The sequence below is a fragment of the Xiphophorus maculatus genome, chromosome 19 (genome assembly GCF_002775205.1).
Source record: "Xiphophorus maculatus strain JP 163 A chromosome 19, X_maculatus-5.0-male, whole genome shotgun sequence".
Taxonomy (NCBI): Eukaryota; Metazoa; Chordata; class Actinopteri; order Cyprinodontiformes; family Poeciliidae; genus Xiphophorus; species Xiphophorus maculatus.
Window position 1 is genome coordinate 10,057,027 of NC_036461.1, and position 21,694 is coordinate 10,078,720.

General features: G+C 38.8%; 1 protein-coding gene across 1 annotated transcript in view; it reads left to right on the plus strand.

Moving 5' to 3' along the window:
• LOC102235323 (formin-1-like) overlaps positions 1–21,694 on the plus strand; it is a gene marked incomplete at its 5' end in the record, with an annotated part of 56,699 nt that overhangs the window by 16,645 nt on the left and 18,360 nt on the right. The window contains 9 exons of the mRNA XM_023352922.1: positions 1,857–2,578; positions 5,666–5,807; positions 11,129–11,216; positions 14,644–14,705; positions 14,895–14,983; positions 16,224–16,353; positions 16,453–16,599; positions 16,700–16,759; positions 16,845–16,965. Coding sequence (XP_023208690.1) covers positions 1,857–2,578; positions 5,666–5,807; positions 11,129–11,216; positions 14,644–14,705; positions 14,895–14,983; positions 16,224–16,353; positions 16,453–16,599; positions 16,700–16,759; positions 16,845–16,965 — 1,561 coding nt within the window. The remainder of the gene's footprint in view (positions 1–1,856; positions 2,579–5,665; positions 5,808–11,128; positions 11,217–14,643; positions 14,706–14,894; positions 14,984–16,223; positions 16,354–16,452; positions 16,600–16,699; positions 16,760–16,844; positions 16,966–21,694) is intronic.

Consider the following 21,694-nt stretch of genomic DNA (forward strand, 5'->3'; position numbering starts at 1 on the left):
AGATGCAAAGTCCATGAAGGTTGTCAGCAGAAGGAAGCAGGAAGTGCTGCAGGATTTTCTGATAGATGGCTGCATTGACTGTGGACTTAAAAACACACAGTAGGGGGTGCTGTGGTGGCACAAGGGTAAAGCATAACCTATGTATGGAGCCTTAGTCCTCAAGGCAGCTGTCACAGGTTCGAGTACCAGCCTGATGACCTTTGCCACATGTCTCCCCCCTCTCTCATTATTCACTTTCCTGCTTGACCACTCTCAAATAAAGGCCACTAGACCCAATAAAACCTTAAAAACAGAAAACACACATTAGGTAATCACTGGCAGATGACATGGCATTGCAAATTCACTGACTGCAGAAACTTCTCACTGGCCAGAAAACCACTTTTGCCTCTCCATTTTGGCATCCTGAATTCCAAGTAAAATCTGCTTTCATCTAAAAAGAGTTAGCAACAGTTCATAATGGTTCATATTGGTTTTGTGTAATTTTCATTTACATAAGACTAATATAGAAATATTATATTTACAATATTCTTTTTTTTATTACCTAAATCACCAAGATTTAGGTAATAAATACAACACTACATATACAACACATAACTAAACACCAATTTTATTATGAACAGGAGAGTTAGTTTGCTGCAGATTTTTTGCAGCTTATCACTTTGACCACAAGATGGCGCTAAGGGAGCATAAAATGTTAATACGTTCAGTCCATAAAAAATATGTTTAGGGTGGCTTGGAAATTAAGTTTTCTCCAAGTGTCCTCAAAGACTTTTAAATGAGTGACCAAATAATCAATAATTGACCCATCAAGATATTTTAAACTTAAGACTAAATTCAGATGCGTGTCTGTTTTGGAGAAACTTTATTGCTGGCAGTCTTGGTCCAGGCACTCCTTGCAAAAAGCAATGGTAAATTCCAGTGGGATTATCCTGCTAAAATAATGAGTCAAATAAAGTAAAATTATTGTTGCCTTTATTTTTTTATTTATGTTTTTGTTTTTGTATATTGATTGAAAATAAAGTTACAGTTAAAACAAACAACAAAAAAATAGGTAAAACCTTTATTAAAACCTGGGCCATTTTATGTATAAAGATGTGTCATTTATTACCAGGGAGTCGTTGATCTTTTATGGAGTTCTCTTTTCTTTCTGGTTACACAATTTTCTCTAAATCCCGTTAAAAATGTTAGAAATAATTAGACAAGTGTTTAGGGCTATAAAATGGAAACACCTGAACACTGTGTTCCCATTTTGCCAACTTAAATGAGGTTCTGCCATCTTTTTTAATTAGTTTCATTAATAAATTGCTTTAAGGGACACTGCCCCAAAAAGTCAGACCTAACATTTGGTTTATTCGTCAGTTTGCTGGAAGGCTTTATTTTATTGGCAAGTTTTTTTTTTCTTAGAGTTAAAGCTTTTGTAGAAAGGTGTGTTCTCCAGTGAACTCACAACAGAGGGTGTGGTCACACTTAATTCTAAGGTGACAAGAGTTAATAAAGAACATGTTGAAATTTATTACCAAACCTTTTTTCTTTGAAATCATTGCTGTGGTGTAGCTGGTATGGCTTTCATTGTTTGACATGCAAAATGAAAAACTGGAGTTGCTAGATTTCTCTTGACTCCGAAGTTATTGTAAGAACAGAAAAACACTTAGCTGGGGAAAGTTTATAATTACATCATTGTTATTGTTCAGTCAAAGATTAATCTTTTTGAGGGCTCTTTTTGGAGTAATTATACACTGTAGTCTGAGTTCTGTCCAATAAAAACACTGTCTGCTCCTTGATACAGTTTTAGTACATGATAACTGCAGTTTGGACCACTCTGTAATTGTTTTATGCCTGGCTTTCTGCTTTTACAGGCTGACTTTGAGCTTAAAATCTTCGAACTTCGAGGTGAGCATGCTGTCTCAATATCACAGCTGGAGGGAGCCCTTGCTAAGCTACGGAAGGAAAAGATGCACAGTGCAGGCCAGGATTATAGTCCTGTCTGCGATGTGGCTGTACCCAACTCAGAAGAGTTGACTCCTAAGACCAGTCGCACTGTGGGGATCCAGACTGACAGGGAGACCTTCATTAAGAGCCCAGAGGGGGATGAAGGAGGGCCCACTCAAAGCCCCAACCAGCAGCTGCGTAAAAAACTCAACTTGGACTCAGTCGGACTAAATGTCAAAGCCGAAGCAGGACCTGAACCTTCTGGACCTCCTCCTCCCCCTCCAGCTCTGCCACAGAACCTTTCAGGACCACCACCTCCCCCTCCTCCACCGCCTCTTCCAGGCTTGCCAATACCACCACCACCTCCTCTCCCCTTCCCAGGCCACACTGGAGGGCCACCTCCACCGCCTCCACCACCTCCTCCTCCAGGGGGTGGTCCACCTCTCCCTCCTCCTCCCCCTCCTCCTCCTGGCATACCTGGAGGTGGTCCACCTCCCCCTCCACCTCCTCCAGGCTGTGGACCTCCACCTCCTCCCTCATTGGGGGGGTTTAGCCTGAAAGTTGAGGCTGCCCCGAGGAAACCTGCCATTGAGCCCGCCTGTCCCATGAAACCTCTGTATTGGACCAGGATTCAAATACAGGAAAACACGTATGTAAATTTACTGACGTCTTCTTTTTTTTTTTTTTTTTTTACAAATGTATTCAAAAGCAAAACAAAAGAAGCAGCATAAACACACCATGTTGCACACTGCCCTGTAGCACTCATTTAATCCTTGAACTTTTCCCACATTTGGTCAAATTACAACCTCGGTGTATGTGATGACTTTGTATGACTGACCAAAGACAAATAGTGCTTAGCTGTGAAGTGGAAGGAAAATGGGCTGCATATGTGTGCAGTCCTTTTTACTCAAATACCTTTAAATAAAAAATCTTTCTAAAGTTATGTAATTGGTAAACAAATTCCAGCAGACTGTTTAAAATCACAGAACATTCATGTTTTAGCATGGTTCAAACCTAAATCCAAATGAGTACCTGTGGCAAGACCTGAAAGTTGACGTTCATGGATGCTCTCTGGCCAATCGTAAGCTCTTCAAAGCTGGTTGAGTCATGCAAGGTGGTTTTACAGAGTCTTGAACAGGGGGGTCTGAAAACAAATTCATATAAACCTCAATTGATTTGTAGCCTGGTCTACCTCAAAATGATGTGCAACATTAAGTTGGAGAAAATGCTTCAGATGTATTAATGACTTTGCAAGACACTGTAGGCAACACCAGATTTGATTGCAGATATAAGCTTTGTCCTGCGCAGAATGGTTCAGATATTCTGGTCAGTTTTAATGGGTTACATAAAAAGGTCCTAAGCATTCAGAGATATAGTTGTTCCTCCACGCTCCTGCATTTAAGGGTTCTGTTGAGATACTCAGTAACAGTTAATTTAGTCATTCAGACCATTTGCAGTCACTGTGATTGTTGCCTGAGTGTTCTAGTCTTCAAAGTTTATGGCCTTGTATTTCCACGGTTGGATTAGTGGGGGAAAGCTGAACTGTGGTTCTCTCGCAGGTCCTCAGCTGTGTCAGAGGGCTGCTTGTTGCCCAACAACAGATTCATGTGGGCTATAAATCAAAATGTAAAAAGACAAGTTAAGGAGCATTAAATGGGTCAGGTGTTTAACTACAGCTGGATTAGGTCAGTTAATGGTGTGAGGGTCTTTGGTATAAGGAAGAAGCAATGTCTAAACAGTTGGCAGTTTGCAGGACAGACTTTTCTTGTAAGAAACATAAGCAAAGCTTTGTTTCGGTTTTAAATTGACACACCCTAATTGGTAGGAATACCCTTTGATTCACTTTAAGCATTGATTCTTCTTGAGTTTACACCTCCCATTAAACACAATAAGGCTAATGAATCTAAAATAGTCAGATTTTAGTATTTAAATCATCTTTGCTCACTTGGATGTTTTTGCCATAAAACCATTTCCAACTTTGGAGCTCATTGATAGAGATGGATCCTTAAAAATATGTTTAGAAAGATGCAAAAGCTGCTCAGCTATTGTAAGGAAGACTGCATTGCTGTAAGAATAAGGCCATTGGTAATTGGAAAATGTACAAAGATTTTTTTGACATACTATTGAACTTTATTGTTTTTTTTTAACTGTACCTTTTTATCTTGATTTTTATTTTACATCTGATTTCTTGCAATCAGTAACAAGCTTCACAGTTGAAGTAAAATAACTTTTAAATTTAAAAAATGCAAGGAACATTGCATACTATGTTGTATTATTATATTTATGATGGCACAGTTCATCAATGATTACAGAAAAGACAATTTTCCAAAATGGTTTAAAACACAAGGGAGAAGCTGTTCAAGGTGGCTGCCAAGTGGCCAACAGAAACTTTGCAGGAGCTGTAGGACTTTCCAAGAAGCACTGGTAGTGTTCTACATCTCCTAAATTCTCAATTTGTTTGTACTAAGGAATAGAGTTCCAAGACAGAAGTGTTTCTTCCAAAGAAAACTTCCAGGCTTGTGTAAAACTTCCAATAACCTTGTGGAAGAATGCACTATATTTTGAAGGAAGCAAACTTGAACTTACTTGACTCTACTAGAATGTTGAATGCTGAAATTAAAACTTACAGTGTTTCACCAGTATATCAGTTGGTGAAACACGGATTCTGCTCACTTTGCCACCACTTGCTGTTTATTTTATTTTTTTTTTTATCTTTCCCTTAATAAGCTTGTAGTTACATTATCTAGGACATTGGTCACAAAATACAAAATGTAATGGCTCTAAAACCTGGAATTTTAACAGGAGTGAGTACTCTTAAGAGCCACTGTGTTAAATGTATTTACAAATTATAATGCATGAAGGTCTTGTTTGGGTCTTGGATGCAGTTTTCTTTATTCGTCTACTCTGCTTCAGAGTTAATAGTTCCTTTGTTTATGCAAGTTGAGAATGGAGAACAAAACCAACACAGTAGCATCATGTTCTGAACAGAAACCCTTTCGTAAGATTTTTCTTTTTACTCCAAGAAACCAACAGACACTTTTTTTTTTTTGCAATTTAAACTCTGGTAACCCTCGTGTTAATGCCTTGTTTCCAGATTTACTTTCACTCTCTAAATATGACTTGACAGATGAGCCACAATGACCTTTAAGAGGAACAGCAATGTGTGAGAAGATAGTAGAAAATTATGAGCATCAACATTCCAAGCACTTTGTTTAGATTAGGCTCATTTAATTTCAAAGCTGTTGATTGGGCTGTTGATGTCTGACTTTGTGGAGAAAAGCAAAGCCAGATGCGAGCAAAGATATGTTTGCAAGAACAACACACTGAACATCTTCTTGACTTTAACCACCTTTTGTTTCTGTCTGTTTGTTTCTTTCCTTCCCTTGTAACTCAGCAACTTCCAAAAACAGAAAGATTTTCTCCCAATTTTTTTTTGTCCTTGTGGGAAACGATCCCATAATACAGAAACAAGTGTGCCTGAAACGTTTGTTATTTTTATCACCTAGCTCATAAACATCTCTTTTGAAAGTGGAGATTGCAGAAACTCCTGCCAAGTTTTTGTCGGCCTGCGAAATGGAAAATGGAAAACAGGTCAAATAAACATTAAATGAGTTTCCACAATTTTGTTAAACTCAAGTAACCTTTTTGCCTGCCTGCCTGCTGTCACAGCTGCTGTGTTTAAATGTTTTGCACCTTGTAACTTAACTTTTGATGTCTTATTTGTTTTAAAAAATAGCAACAACACACTGTGGGATTCTCTAAAAGAGCCTGACATCGTCAACACTAACGAGTTTGAGGATCTTTTCTCCAAGACCACAGTCAAGCAGAAGAAGAAGCCCTTGTCAGACACCTATGAAAAGAAAACCAAAGCCAAGAAGGTACGTTCTGTTCCACAACTCCTGGGCTCTGTTTTCATCTGTTGTTATTAAGCCCTCTAACGCTTAGTGCCTTTCAAAAGTATTTTTTTGTCATATTTTTCTCGTTTCAGCCATTAGCCTCCTTTGTACATCTTGAAACTGACATTCATGCTTAAGATCATAGCAAGCAAATTATTGCCACAGATTCTCAGTTAGATGTAGGCTGACTTTGACTGGGCCATTCTGACATTACAGTTAATATTATTGAAAAATAACCTCAGTTTGTTTAGATGATAGGCCATGTTTTGCAGTTTGACTCTACAATACATTAGGTGACCTCTCAAGTTGACTAGTTGCATTGGGGTTTTAGATATTTTAGAATAAAATAGGCTGATCACAATTGCATGCTAAGATTGTCAGATTTTTAATTGTAAAAACATTTGAAAACCATGAAGCTGTTTCCTTTTTCCTATTCACACCTATTCTTTGTTTTGATTGTTCACATAAAATCGCATGAAATATTGCGTTATATGACTGTGCAGTGAAAGAATGTGGAAAGGTTTAAGAATGTTTTTTGCAAAGCAGCAATTCATTAGTTTGGAGGCAGTTTTTGCCTGCAAACTGCCTCCTGTAGTTGCCTAGTTTTGCTTTGGACCAGCTGATCATGATGCACATGACAGTAGTAGAGACAGGTTTTCTTATTCTAATTCCTCTTGTGTAACCTTAAGCGAAAGCATAGTAAGTCAAGAAAAACCAAGAGAGATGTATGTTTGCTGGATCGATCCTTGATCTTGGTGTCTTGTCCAATGATGCAACTCTGCACTACTCCTAGAGCCAGCTCTGTGTCAGCGTCCTTTCTGCCCTATGGTCCTCTCTGTTGGCGTCTAAGCAGTTAAAAATCAGTTGCTGACCCAGACTGGCCCTCTAAATCCATACACATCCTCTATTCTGATCAATTTGTGAAGGCTCCACTTTGCTCCAGCTAATGTGTGTGTGTTTGTGTGTGTCTCTCCATCCAGTCTGGTCACTCAAACTGTCCACATTTGATCCAACTCAGACAACTGTCTCCTCTCCTGGCTTACGTCAGCTTGGTGGAGTTATAACCACTTTTATGGAAACTGTTGATACCAATTTATATAGTTCAAAAATAAACCCCAGCTGTGTTTATTGTTGAAAAGAACTTTGGCACACTGGCCAGGTTATCCGTGTTTAAACATTTTATTTCGGAAACCTGTTTTACATTTTAGATTTTAAAAGTAATCTCTGTGTCTGTGATTGTAGTCCAAGTCTAGGATTAATGATGAAAACAGAACCCATGAAGCCGTAGTTGGAAGTTCAGCTTATTGGAAAGCTCGTCATAGTAATAGAGACTTCTTACTTGATCTTTGATACCCTGCAAGTTTATACTGATGATGATGACAGCTTCCAAAACGTTCAGCTTTTGAGCATTGAGGGATCGAGGGGGAGTCGACGACAGTGAGACTAAAATCTAGCTGCTTCTGAGCTGAGAGTGACTATAACAGAGGTAAACACTACAGGTAATTAGGAAAAAAAAATCAAAGTTTATGATTTATGGAAAGATGCACAAAAACTAGACTTTACAGAATGGCAGAGTCTTTTGGTTGCACATATTTCTTGTACTGGGAATATTATTATTTATAAATTTATTTATTATTTTGACATCTTTCTATGCAAATTATATCATCCTTATTTATTATCCCTAGAGATCAAACAAATCTATGAAATTGCTTTAATATTCAATAGATTAATTTTTCTTCAGAGCTGTTTCAAAACAGCTAGCATGTTGTGAAATAAACCAGAGCACAATAAAAATGAAAAACATGCTCTGTTCAGAGTTTTATGATAGATATCTGATCTCCAGTTTTTCAATCTCACCTTTCAATTGACATCTTAATTTCTTTAATTTATTTTATTTTAATTTATCTTGACATCTCTTTAAAAGCTTTTCCTTAATAAGACATAAGAGCTATTACTTACTTTTCTCCCAAGACTTTCTGCTTTCACCAAGTACTGAAAATATAATTTAGCAGCAGAAGCAACTTCACACTGTGTCAGAAAGAACAGTTTGTGTAAAACAAGGTAAAAATCCAACCTTTGTATTCAGGAGGGGAACAACATTTTTTATTAAATCAAAAATTTTTATACCTGACAATGCTGGCAATACCTTCTATATTTTAATACTTAACTTTTTAAGTTAATCTGTGTCTGGAAATGTCTCAGTAACTCGTAAAATCCAATTTTTCTTAATAAAAATGGTATTAAAGACAGGCCCATTTCCTTTAGCCATTTTTCAAAATGGAAAAGACAAGAAACTTCCTATATACTGTAAGTGAGAAAGTCCTGATGTGTGAGATTATACTAAACCAATAAAAAATGTATTTATTGAAACTTCACCAGAGATGCTAATAATAGCAGGGAGTGCATTATATATTTTTGTAAAGGTTTCATTTAGAAACTAGTTGATCACAAACTCATATCAAATCACCTCCAAATATTGTAACAGTTAAAATTTGTTATTTAAGTTATTGAAATGGTAAATAACTTAAATAACATTTTACCATTTACAATTTAATTCATCAACGTTTGCTGATTCAATAACAGACAAACACTTTAAGAGGTAATATTGCTGCTATAACCTTTTTATTCCATTGAATGTTGCCAATAAAACTTTTTTTTAAAAATTCCAAACTGTAGCAGTCCTTTTCTTGGACTGTGTCTCAAATGGTTAATCCATCTTTCAGCAGCAGTACTGTGGATGGTAGAGTTTTCACTCTGCAGAATCTGACCAGACAGTGAACCACATCCCCCTGAATGACTACCAATACCAGTCACCTCACACACAGACTACCTGCCTCTTGTCTGCGTCTGCACGCACTTAAATGTTTAATGTCGCCAGTAATTCTGTGTTTGTGAGTCCAAAAGGAGCTTCGGATCACCTTTATGCCAGTTTTCCTGCATTGTTTTTTGAATATGCATTAACCTGCAAATGTTTTAGTGCAGGTATTTGGGCTTGTGTGCGTCATGACAGCAGTTCCTCACAAACTATTATGCAGTTGATCAGAAAGTGTTGCCAGATCATGCAAACTCCGCAGCCTGGGGCTCTGAAACAGCGAGAGGCGATGAGTGGTTGGGGATCGGAATGTGTGTGTGCATTATGCATATGAGCCACTTCCCCAATTCCCAACAACTGCACATGCCAAAAAGTTGAAAACAGGGGGATACGGCCGATGCTTACGTGTGTGTGAGTTAATGTTTATCATATGTGCCATTTAAAAAAAGAAGAAAAAAATCAAAGCTGTTGTTTACTCTGAAGCCATTCACCCTCTGTTAATTAGCATATCAAAGCCAGGGGGTGACATGGAGGAGACCTCTCCCGCCAGAACAGACTGGACCGAACTGGACTGGACCTGGGGTGTAATTGTACGCACATGGCTTCCTTAGTGGAAGAAAAATAAAAACCGGGCACCTATTTGAAAGATGGGCCGCAAAAGGCATGTCTGTGCATTCTTTAAGGATGAGGAATTCGGGAGAGATGGATAAAGATGAGAAAAACTATCCAAGCTGAACTTGCTTTTGGGTTTTTCTACGTGTCAGTAAACACACTGTTCTATACACACATAAATCAAAGCTGTATCAGGTTTATATGCGGTTGAGCTCCTTAAACAAACAGCTGCTTTACCCCGTTTTATAATTTATGAGCAATCATTTTACGTTTATTGAAAACATATTTGTAGTGCAGGCTATGACGTGAGAGAGTGTGCGTAAGATTATCACTGCTGTCAGAGGGAGGAGGGTCCTGATGGGAAATGTTGATCTAGTTGTTAATATAACTTATGCTTCTAATCAAATATTCGGGTAGTTAGTCAGTCTGGTTTCTTAACCAGTGTAAACTATCTGTTTTCCTCTGAATCTGTATCAAGAACAGCCTCAACATAAAGTACCTGCTTTGCCTCAAACTTCTCAGTGTCTCCATTTATCAGCTTATTTATTTTTTTTAGGCTGCTCACTTTTTCATTCTGTAAAATCCAGGGTGAAGGACATCTTTCAGTCCTTTTTTTGTCCACAGGAGGGAGCCATTAGCTCTTGCTGTCTACCTGTCTCAACATCAGCATCGTCTGGCTCTCTCTTCCTCAATAAGTAAACATCCAGCATCAGTTGTCTTTACTCATTGAAGTTCTTATCTGATTTTAGTGGTTGCCTGTCCAAAGTGGTTAATTAGAGGTCTTGCGAAGGCCTAGTAGTCAGTTGTTCCAGCTTGAACAGTGTGGGAGATCCCTGGTGATCCAGGTAACAGAGCTGGAAGCAGCATGGCACCCACTAACGCCTTGTAATGCAATACCCACTTCTAAGGCTTCTGTTCTGCAGCTCCTACAGGACAGCCCAGTAGCCGACAACGCCATAATACCTAATGAAGAAGCCTGAAACATTAACTTTTAGAGCAGGGCTTTACCTTGCCAAAACTTTCTCTGCCTTTATGGCTAATTCAGTCATTAGTAATTGTGACCATCTGTAGGCACAAATAAAAATCCTGTGAATTTATAGTTTGTTATAAAAGCCCTGCTTCTCTTCGCCTTCTCTTCTAAACTGTCCTTTTATGGTGCCACTTTTCCCTTTGTACTTTCACTGCCACTTGATATTTTTTGATCAATCCTTACACGTGTTCCTAGGTGAACTTGAGACTGAGAATTTTTTTTTTCTTTTGAACAAATGTGAGTTTTCTGTGATAGAATTAGTTCTGTTTTTGTATCATTATGATGTGCTAAATGAGCCCTGTTTGCCAAGTTTGGTTATTGGGGTCTGTTACAGATAAGTTGCTGGCTGCTTAGTAGAGATACAGCGATCAGAAATATTTCGCTAAGTTTCAGTTTCTGTAAAGCTTTGGCCAGCCAGTGCTGATTGAAGTAAACTGTTTCTCTTTAAAAGCAGTAATGTAAGATTTTATTAGGATAGCATTCAAAATAGCTTTCCTGGAATGTGTGGTCAACAATTAAAAATTATGTTAGTGCAATTAACATAGTTGGCCGATATCTGGGTATATTCTTACTTCTTAGTTTTACTTGGGTTTTGGTCATACAATTCTGAACACCATCATACCTTTTTAATGACACGTGAACACATATTCAACATTCATAATTTTCTTTAGATTAACTTTAGCTTTTGTCTCAGTTTCTTCTTTGTGAATGCACAGCAGAACTAAACATCAACGTGAATGTGAAGAAATTAATTAAGCAACTTGTTTGGAACTGTAAGTTTGCTTTCCTGACATATGCTTCACACCAAATTAAGAGCGCAACAGTGTTAACAACATTCTGTTTGTCTAGATCATTAAGCTGCTGGATGGGAAGCGTTCTCAAGCAGTTGGCATCCTCATATCGAGCCTCCATCTGGAAATGAAGGACATTCAGCAAGGTGAGCAATACTCTCTCCATATGTTTGACATTTTTTGTTTCTCATTTCCAGTACAGCCCTGATTTAATTCAAGGAAGAACCTCTTTGATTTAGACTCAACTGTTACAAGCCAAATTTAGTTTCCTATTAAACGATAAACTGAGGATGACTCCTGATGAAATGCAGACAGAGTTATTTTTGGAGATGAGATACTGGGAACCCTCCAGTAGAGGATAAATTCCTCTCTCTTGACAGCAGCTAATTTGTAACTTGAGACACTTCTTTCAGATTAATTTGTGACTTAAGTGGAGCTTGGCTGATTTTTCCAGTTACCGCAGTGGGAAAAGAAGGAAAAAAAGCTGTGATTTGTCTAAATGAAAGACGGTTATAGTGGGATGAAAGCTCTCCTGCACTGGTTAAAATCAAATTGCCCTCAACTTCATTTAAAAAACTGCACAGATTGATTGTATTCTCAGTTGATCTGTGGAAAATGTAGGATATGTGTGGGTGGGTGTAAACACATATTGTGTGTGTTGGGGATATTGTAGATGGGCCAGGAATCAGTCGTGTCCTGGGACTGTGGCGGAGAGTTCCTGCCGCCTGCTAGTCTGAGCATGCGGCCAGCAGATCTGTTTATTGTAGCCAGTGACGGTTTCCACAAGCCTAATGGGACTGACACCCCACTAATGATCTGAGCATGTACAAAACCACCTTCTACAGTTTGCAGACACTGTGCTACCACATAAAACTGCCTCAGACACAACGCAAACAGCACATACACTACTGCAACCATCTTGTTTAGATTTTTGTTTCCTTTCCCCCCTCAGTCACTTTTCCCTTCTGCAGTGTCGTTGGGTAGAAAATGTTCATTCCCACCCAGCATGAGGTGGCTTCTTTGTGCCTTAATGGGAGGTGAATGTGAAATGGACAATTTGAATTTGATAATTAAGGATAGTGCCTTAAAAGGCACTTCTAAAGGCAACCTGCCTCCTCTTTGTTGCCAAATTAAAAGGACATGCTACATATAATGCAATTACAACTACAAGAGAGTAAGAGGGAAAGGCAACACAGTGGTTAAGAGAAAGGAGGGGGGTCTTAGGTACTAGTTGAAATGACTTGGAGAGGTGCGGGGGGGGCACCTCAAGGGCCACCATGGTTCAAGGGCAAGGGAAGGCTCTCCCCCACACCGCACCTCGCCGCACGCACACAAAAACATACGCACGCAGGAGTGAAAAGTGGAAGGAGAGGGTGTGAGGCCGTTGGCAGGCCGGCTTTGATCTGTCGCTGTGGAGAGATATCCGGCTCCCCTCGGATCAGAGTGCTCCTGTGCACACTGGGGCAGGCCCCCCTTTGGTGTGTGATTGACGGCTGCATGGCTGAGGGACTGAATAATCCACTCTAATAAGATGTAGGAAATGGACCTCCAGCGTTTTCTCTGATCCAGTGTGTGGGACCACATTGACAGCTTCTCTGCTGCAGACCAGCTGCAAACCAGAGTGTGAAGTGTTAGCTTGTTAGCTTAAATTTAGTGTGTGACTGCAGAGATGGGGACAGTGCGGCTGGAAGTAGGGGGAAAAAAATTAATTGCCACTATTGCATTTTGTGTATGTCTATCCTTGGCAGCTTAAATTTTGGGAATGGCAGGCATCTTAGGTTGAGAAGCAAAATCAATTATTCATCTTTTAATGGCCAATTTCTCCATATTAAGTGAAAAAAAACTGAAGTTGTGGAGTTCTTCAGAAAAGAAAATTTTTGTTTGGATGGTGGAAACTTAATTGCTAGTAATTAAGTCTCAGTTTATTGGAGCCTGTTGACTTTAAGCACCCTTATACATTGCCAAATAATCTAAAAAGTGTGACTTGCATTTGTAATCATCCCCTGAGTCAGCACTTGCACAGTAATTATAGGTGCAAGTCATTTTTGGTTTGTCTCTACCAGCTTTCCAGAGACTGAAATGTGAGGTCGCATCAGGAGTTTTTGTGAACATCAAAAGGCAATTTGACTTAGGTTTGGCCTTTGACTAGGCCAATCTAACACATGCTTTGATCTAAACCATTTTATTATAGCTCTGACTATATGTTTTGCACCATCGTTCGGATGTAGGGGGGAGACTTCTGCCACAGGTTCAAATTCTATAAAGTCTTTAGCGTGTTTAATTTCCAGGATAGCCTTGTGTTTGACTCCATCCATCCGACCAAATCTGACCAGTTTCTCTGTGCTTGTTAAAGACAAGCATCCAACACCATGATGCAGCCCAAATTACCTGTTATTAATAGGATGGCATGATGTACACAATTAAGTTTTCACTACAAATAGCATTTTGGATGTAGGCTGAAAAGTTCCGTTTTGGCTCATTCTGATTAGAACACCGTCTTCCACATGTTTTTATATTCACTACTTGCCTTCACAGGATTTCTGAAGAATATTTGCTGATATTGATTTTAGTTAGAGGTATCAATAAAAGGAGATGAATACAAATTAGTAAAACATTTTTTTAATGAAGATTATTATACAGTTTGTCCCTGCACTTAACAATTGTTCACTACTTTGGTTTGGTCTGTCACATAAAAATTCCAGTAAAACAGATTGTGGTGCTAACATGACTAACTGGAAAAAATGCATGCTATTACAAGTCACTATACAATCAACATTATTTTTTTAAACTAAATTCAATTAAAGGCCCTCAATGTCAGTTGAGGGCCTTTAATTGAATACTGTCAGTCATTGACTGTCAGTGGAGTACTTGTTCATATTATGTTGATCTTCTCTATCACAAGCTGGGGACAACTTCCAGAGTTGGTGTAACATAACTTTCCCTTATTCTGTTGTTCCACTTTTGACTTTTAGGACCAGAATAAAAGTAAAAGCATGCACATAAAGTTGGACACACTCAGTAGGATGCTTGTGTCTTAGCTGACCTTTTTCTGCCCCCATTTATAATCATTAGTTAGCTTCTAGCTGTGCTGGCTATGCCTATGGGTGCAAAGGTCAAACAGTTTTCAAGCTTCTTTTTTCAGACACATACCCAGGGTCTTCTTCCACTCATTTGCCTGCAATGGTCAAGAAAAGTAGAGCGGTTCTTTAGTCCTGGCCCACCATCTGTGGTCTCTGTAAACCACATAAGATTCCATTTGTATAATTCATCTAGTAAATTATGCATTTAAGGGGAAAAAAAGAACAAGTAGCATTCTGGTTTCAGTTAAATACCCCTTTTTATCCTTTTTCATTTTTTTTTTGTTTTTTCCAGACACATATATGGATTCTTTCATTGTGTTTATCCAAATTTAATGATGTTTAATCTAACTTTCAACAGTATTACAGACCTATCATCAGATTATTTGTCTTTTTCTTCACTGTCAGTACTCAAACGGCAGCACATGTGAGCCAAGATTTTACCCATTTATAAGAGAGATTGCTTAAAATTTATGTCCTTCTCTGTCTTCACCAGCTGTTCTTAATGTGGACAACTCCGTGGTGGATTTGGAGACCATTGAAGCTCTGTATGAAAATGTAAGAAGTTGCGTGATTAACATAGCAATATGAGAAAGTTAAAACTGTAAAGCAATACAGTTGCTTTACAGCTGTGAAGCAACTGTATTGCTTCCTATTAAGCATTACTTATATATTAAGTAATGCTTAATATATAAGCATTACTCAAGTATTTAGTTTTAATGAATGATACCTTCCTTCTTCTAACAGAGGGCCACCAGTGATGAGATTGACAGGATCCTAAAACATTATGAGACTTCCAAAGAAGATGAAGTGAAACTTCTGGACAAACCTGAACAGTAAGAGTATTTCTACCATTTTTGTATGTACTTCAGTGTAATATATGTGAAAGGAGTCCTTAGTATTTTAGTATGTGCACTTGGAGTAGCATAATAAGCCAGGCAGCTTATAATAAGCAATGTTTCTATTTGAGTTTTGCTGTCAGGGTCTAAATTTCTGGTTTTTATGAAGCCCTGACCTACTCATGTTGATTTCTATTTAAGACATATAAAAGAAGCAGCCTTTAAATATATTTATAATTAACAGCCAGATTTAGCATCACACGTTGGTGTTGCAGAACAGTTGCTGTGCAGGAGGGTTGCACTTATTTTACTAAGACAAAATTATTACAGACTTGACATTTTATATTTGCAGCTGAAGATTGCTATTTCTTCAATAGCAGTCTTGTGTGTAGCTCTCTACCTTAACTTCAGTTGGCCAACATTTTTAAATCAAACAAATTCCATCATACACAGAGATAGAAAGCTCAGATTTTTGAAACAGAGAGACCCTGCTGTATTTTCTTCAGTCTTGCTGGTTTCTGCTGAAAGTCTTGCTCTCGCTCGCTTTGTCACAGCCTGAAAGACATGTCTTGACTTGACTAGAGAGTAATTTAATTTAATTCGACCTGCTGGTCACTCCTCAGGGTCTAGAAATCATCAGACTGGTCACTAACCAAATTCTCACATAACACTGAAGTAATTTTTATATTTGCTTAAAGTCAGCCCTAAAACTAAAAGACATTAATGGAGGATGCTTTAGGATTTCCGACTGGGATTAAGTAGCCTCGGTCCGTTAACAAGACTTGGATCTAGTGGTGCCGCTTAGCCTGGCCTTCCCTTGTCCATGTTTGACCGAAGCTGTCACTATGGCTGCCTGAGTCATCCTTACTCAGTGTCTGCCTTCATCGGCCGGCACTAATCACACAGGATGTTACCTCTCCGCTCCCCTCCAACACGGCACTGTTTACATAAGTCGTCTTGCATCAGGCCAGAACTACCTTTGATCACTCTCCATGCACCGCTCATTGCTCTCCCTCCACCCGACCCCCTTGGACCTTTCAAACCCAGCAGAGCAGCACCACTCATGACTATCATCTGCCTGCTTGCCTATGAACAGCAACATTGACTCAGAAGGCCTGTGTGGAGAAGCTTGGCCTGCCAAGGCCCCAGAATAGTTCTTCCTGTTAGACATTTTGTTTAATTCTGCCATAACACATCAAACCCTATTCCTCCTCCCCCCACTTTTTTTGTTTTCCAGGTTTCTTTACGAGCTCTCCCTGATTCCTGACTTTTCAGGCAGAGCTCACTCCATGATCTTCCAGTCAGTATTCCTCGATACCATCTCCTCCTTACGTAGCAAGGTGGAAATTATCTCCAACGTCTGCAAAGTAAGAGCATCACACCAGCAAGTGCTGTCTCAAAAGATGTCGTTCAGCATCATAAAGGGTTACTAAACTGAAAAATCCATGTGTATGTTTCTGCATCAGGACCTCCATGATTGTGATAGTCTGCAGGATGTGATGGGTCTCGTTCTGGCATTTGGGAACTATATGAATGGAGGGAACAGGACAAGAGGTCAGGCTGATGGCTTTGGACTGGAGATCCTCCCGAAGCTAAAAGATGTCAAGAGCAGGGTATACATCATTTTAAGGATTACTATGTGATAAGCCACCATGTGTTGATATCACATAGTGGCTTAAAACATCCTAATTATTTGTTCTTTGACTTCATCAGGACAATCACATCAATCTTGTGGATTATGTGGTTTTATACTACTTGCGAAACTTTGACAAAGTAAGTTTTAAAACTCACTTGAAACTAAAAATGTTTTAATATGTTTAAAGACTTTAAAAAGCTAACTTTTTGTTTTCTATTTTAGCATGCCGGTACAGAAAAGAGTGTGTTTCCTCTGCCTGACCCTCAAGAATTTTTCCAGGCAGCACAGGTGAAGTTTGACGACCTTACCAAAGATATCAGGAAACTGAAGCGGGATCTAACTGGTAGGACATACTAAATGGTGTAAAAACCTTAAAATACATTTAATTCTATACAGGTTTGTTTTGAAGGGCTAAATCCTGCCAAAAGTTGCTTACAGTGCCTGGCAAGGGTTTTAATGCCCTTGATACATTTTCAATTTGTCACATTACAACCACCAACTTCAATGTATTTATATGGAATTTTATTGGATGTAGCTATGTAAATTAACTCAGTTGAAGAAGAAAACAATGCTTTGTTTTCCGTTTTTCTTTTTTTTTTTTTTACAAACATTCTGATTGATGTAATATCCATTGAGCTATGCAGGAAACATGGCAAACATGGAGAAGAAACTATTTTTGTCTGATCTGACCAATGTTTGGCTTTTTAGATGTTTTGAAATGCTTTACACAAAGAAATTTGCATCACTTTGAAACAATTAGAATGGTTGGATTCAAAACACATTCATGGATAAAAATATCTCAGTCAAAGTCCAGACTCCACTTCATTTGTGAGTCTGTTCCTAGATTTTAAAAAAAGAAAGAAAGAAAAACAGACCGAGATTGAAAGGCAAAGAAGAATTTTGCAAAAAATGTTTGTGTCTAGATGTCCTAAGGTAGTAGACACTCCCCAAATGACCGGGGCGATTCTGCACATTTTCGACTGCCACACACAGCAAATTTTGTGCCTATAAGTCTTGTCGGAAGTAACAACTAAATTGTCCCACCTATTCTTTTTAGAGCTGCCTCCAAATCATTGCCATGCAAACGGCATTTGCACACGAACGTTATCGCTTAAATCATCTTTGTGTCACTGTTAATCATTCAGTGTAATTGTATACATTACTATCTGTCACCAGCGCAGTTTAGGTGGAAATGTACTTCCCATGGACCCTTCCTGCTCCATGCTTTGAGAGCTTTGTGTATATTTAGAACCATGGTAGGCCTACGGCAACGTTTCTCAGTTTCCAGACAATCTTGTTTTTGACTGGCATGTCATCGTCACCCTCCAGCTTCCTCTGTTCTGGCACCAATGGCAGAATGTTTAGCAGCAGCATTTTTATGTCTTTTATGAACGTTTTTGAAGCATGAGTAACAAAAACATTCCTGTTCAGTGAGGAACCTTCACAGCAACAGTTGGCGGATAAATAAACACACTTTTGATGTTCTGTGCTTGCTGTATCCTGAGCTGCTGAGATGCTCAGTAACTCAGCCAGGCATCCAGGTTGTCTTGGCCAGGGCCATGTGGAGGTTAAAGGAGATGCCCTTCTGTGCCCTCGGTGTCTGTCGTTATTTAAATCAAGCAATAATATGGCATATGAAAGCAATTAGATATTCTCCACATTGCTGTTAAAACTCTCTCTTCTCTGACCCGAGGGAAAAATACAAAGAGTCTGCTAAAGTACCTAGACCCACCTCAAGCTGTCACTCATTTATTAGGAAAAATGGAAGACCTGAAGACAATAAATGCAATGTAAGGGCCCTCGTATTTGATCTCTGCTGAAGCACAGTCTGGCACAGTAGTCCTCGGGGTATTAGCATCACAGGCCGGGCGCTGGATTCTGGATGTTTGGCGAGCTGCACCTATGACTCCCACAATTTTTATCCTCTCCAGCCGCCAGGAATAAATATTTATGCCTGGCTATTATAAACCAGCCCAAAGAACACAACTGGTCCTAATTATAAGGCTAACACAGATCGCTTCCATCCACAACAAGAACATTGTCTGACACTCAGACTGAATCCCATTTTCCCCCATCATCCTCAGCACTCTACCCTACATCAATACAAAGTTGGGCTCTCAGTCTAGAAACTGTTGTATTTTAAAGGGCTAACTCTAAAACAAGAAAGGGGATTGGGATAAGAGCTGTATTTCCTAATACACTGACAAATCTGAGTGTGCACTCAAGTGCATTGTCATTATTATTATTCACTATCACTATTAGTTATTGTTTTTACAGCTTGAAATATGTTTTAGGTTAAAACTGTTTTACAACTCCAACAACCACAATTTGGATCTTATCTGGACGGATTCAGATTTTTTTTTTTCATTTTAGCTGTGTACCTTTTCTGGATTTTACAGTAAATAAAAAGCAAACAGAAGAAGCAACAAAGAATATTGTGATAACTCTGGGAGAGAAGGCAGATCCCTTCCTGAGCTGGGGATCTCTGTTTGGGACGATTATTAGTTGTGCACTCCACCAAATATAAAATATTATATTGATAAATATTGAACTGCTGAAAGAAAGCTTAAATAATTTCCATTTGTTATCTGCCAAAAGTCATGTTAGGGACACAGAAAGCATGTGAAAGCAGGTGCTAAATGAGGCCATATTAGTAGTTATTTGCCTCTTTTGGAAATGATATGTATATCTGAAAACTAATGCCCTGAATGTGATTTTAAATATGAAAACTGGAAGCATCATGCTATGTAGATGCAGTTGCATTTGATTTTGATCTATTGCATAAAATCCCCCAAAATACATTGAAGTTCAATTATAAAACATTTTTTTTATATTTATTGAGTCACCTATGTTTACGTCACAGAAAGCAGACAGAGAGGTTTATCTGTTAGGGAGTTTCTCAAATCTCATTGGTATATTTTAGCCACCACCTGAACTAAGTTACAAGGAAAAGGCAAAATGTGTGATGGGGAACCCCTGGAAATGTGAAAAGAGCATCTGGATTGCCCTTTTGTTTTGACTTGAACTGGACAACTTTGGAGAGAAAAGCAATCTGGTCCTTACCTGATTCTGAGGTGGCCACTTTTTTTTGAAGCTGATAGCTCTCCTTTAAGTGGATACATCCATATGTGCATCACAAACATATTTCATGCAGATCCTGAGTGCAAAAACCTGAGTTATGATTTCTTTGTTCCGCTAGTCGCCACCGCTGCTCAGGAGCAACTCACCGTCCGCTGCTACACTCTTCTTCATTGGCTTGTGGAGAAACATGATCCTCTTTTGATGGGGTTTCCTGTTTTTGGGAGAGGGTGATGACCTCTCTCTTGGCTCCACTCGGGGGAGAGGGATGAGCGGGAGGCCACAAGGACATACTGTAGGCCTTATGTCTCACGTAGTTTTTGCCACATTTTACAGCAGTGCTGTTTTTCTGAGCTGTTTCAGCACCAAAAATTGTCCTTATCAGGGAATCGCTGCCTTCCTCACGAGAAAAAAAAACTTTTTTTAAAATCTTGTTTTAACTACTGCTTTCAGAGCAGTATAAATATATTCCTTTGGCTACTGTGTAATTGGACGAGACACACAAGCAGGGATGAACCCAATGAAATAGGATCAAATAAAAAGAAACAGTCAGAGCTCATTTGCTGCTCAGGGGGGTTTAGTGTTTCACAGAAGGCCTGGGCCAGGTTAGGCATTCATCACTGTGGCAAATCAGACAGTGTCCTGATTTTAAATGGCCTTTAATGTCAGGTTTAGGCAGGGCCTTTAGCCTGAGCTCTGTTTTACGACTGAGGCTCCACTGAGGACCTGCGTGTGTGAAGCCAGTATGCAAAGGTGCCGTCACCTCTCCTCTGACTAAACAAGGCAAACATGATGCAAAACTCCGGGGTCTTTGGAAATGATTTGTTGCTAATGCAGGAAATATCTAATAAATTTTCTTGTTTAACCTTTTATACACTAAATTAGTTCAGGTTTCTCTAATGGAGAATTTTTTAATGTCTACTCAATGCATATTTGAAGCGAGTTTCATGTCTCACCTTATATTTTTTATTTCAGGTTGCCACCGCTGTAACCCTTTAAAAAATGGTAAAGACGAGTCATTTTGGCTGATTTATCAGAGATGAAAAGTGGAGTTAAGGTTTTACCATTTCCCTACTGAGGCCATCTTTTGGCTCGCTTGCTGAGGGGCTATAGTTTTTTTATTGTTTTTTTTTCTGGGGACCTGACTGTTTCCTGGAACTGAAGATAATTGGGGATGAGGAAGAGAATTCACTTTCCAGGTATAAATAACAAGAACATACCAGGACAGGAACCATGTACTGGTTTAAACTCTTAAAAATAAGGTTTTATTGGCGTGATTCTGAATGTTCATAATTATAAAGCATGAACACGACTGTCGAAAGAGAATTATTATGTTAGTTTGAACTGCTGCTCTGCTGGCGCCCAATCTTCCAGTATCGATGTGGAACAAGAACCACATGTATAAGGAGAGTGTGTTTCTTCACTGCTCTCTCCCTCGGCGTTGTCGCTTTCCTGCGTTTGTTCTGTGTTTGTGCTTTATCATCATCCAGAAATTCATCTGATGTTCAGGCAGCAAGTGGGTTGTCATTGCTCCATTTCATGCTCTGAAACATTCATCAAACAACCGGAGAGGAGATTTTGTGGTTTTCCTCCAAATCTCAATCTGCTGTTGACAATTTCCTTTGCAGAAGTACATTGCAGATTTGCACTATTTTAGCCTGTGCTGTGATTGCCCACTAGCTGGAATCGGGGGTTTTACTTACAGACTAAAGTAAAACCTATGAATACAGTCATATTTAATCATTACTATGAGTACAGTAATATTTAATAAATTAGAATATGCATTCTGATGAGTCAGATTAAAAGTACCTTTTGAAAATAATCTTTGAACGAGTTTTAAACATACTTTTCATTAAGCCCACATTTTTGGAATCTGTTCATCATTTATAAACAGAAAATGATCATAGCTAAGAGAAAGAGTTTAAAACACCTGTTTGTGTGAAATTAATCTATGTAATCTGTTTCATTTAGTGAATTGAGGTATTGAAATTAAT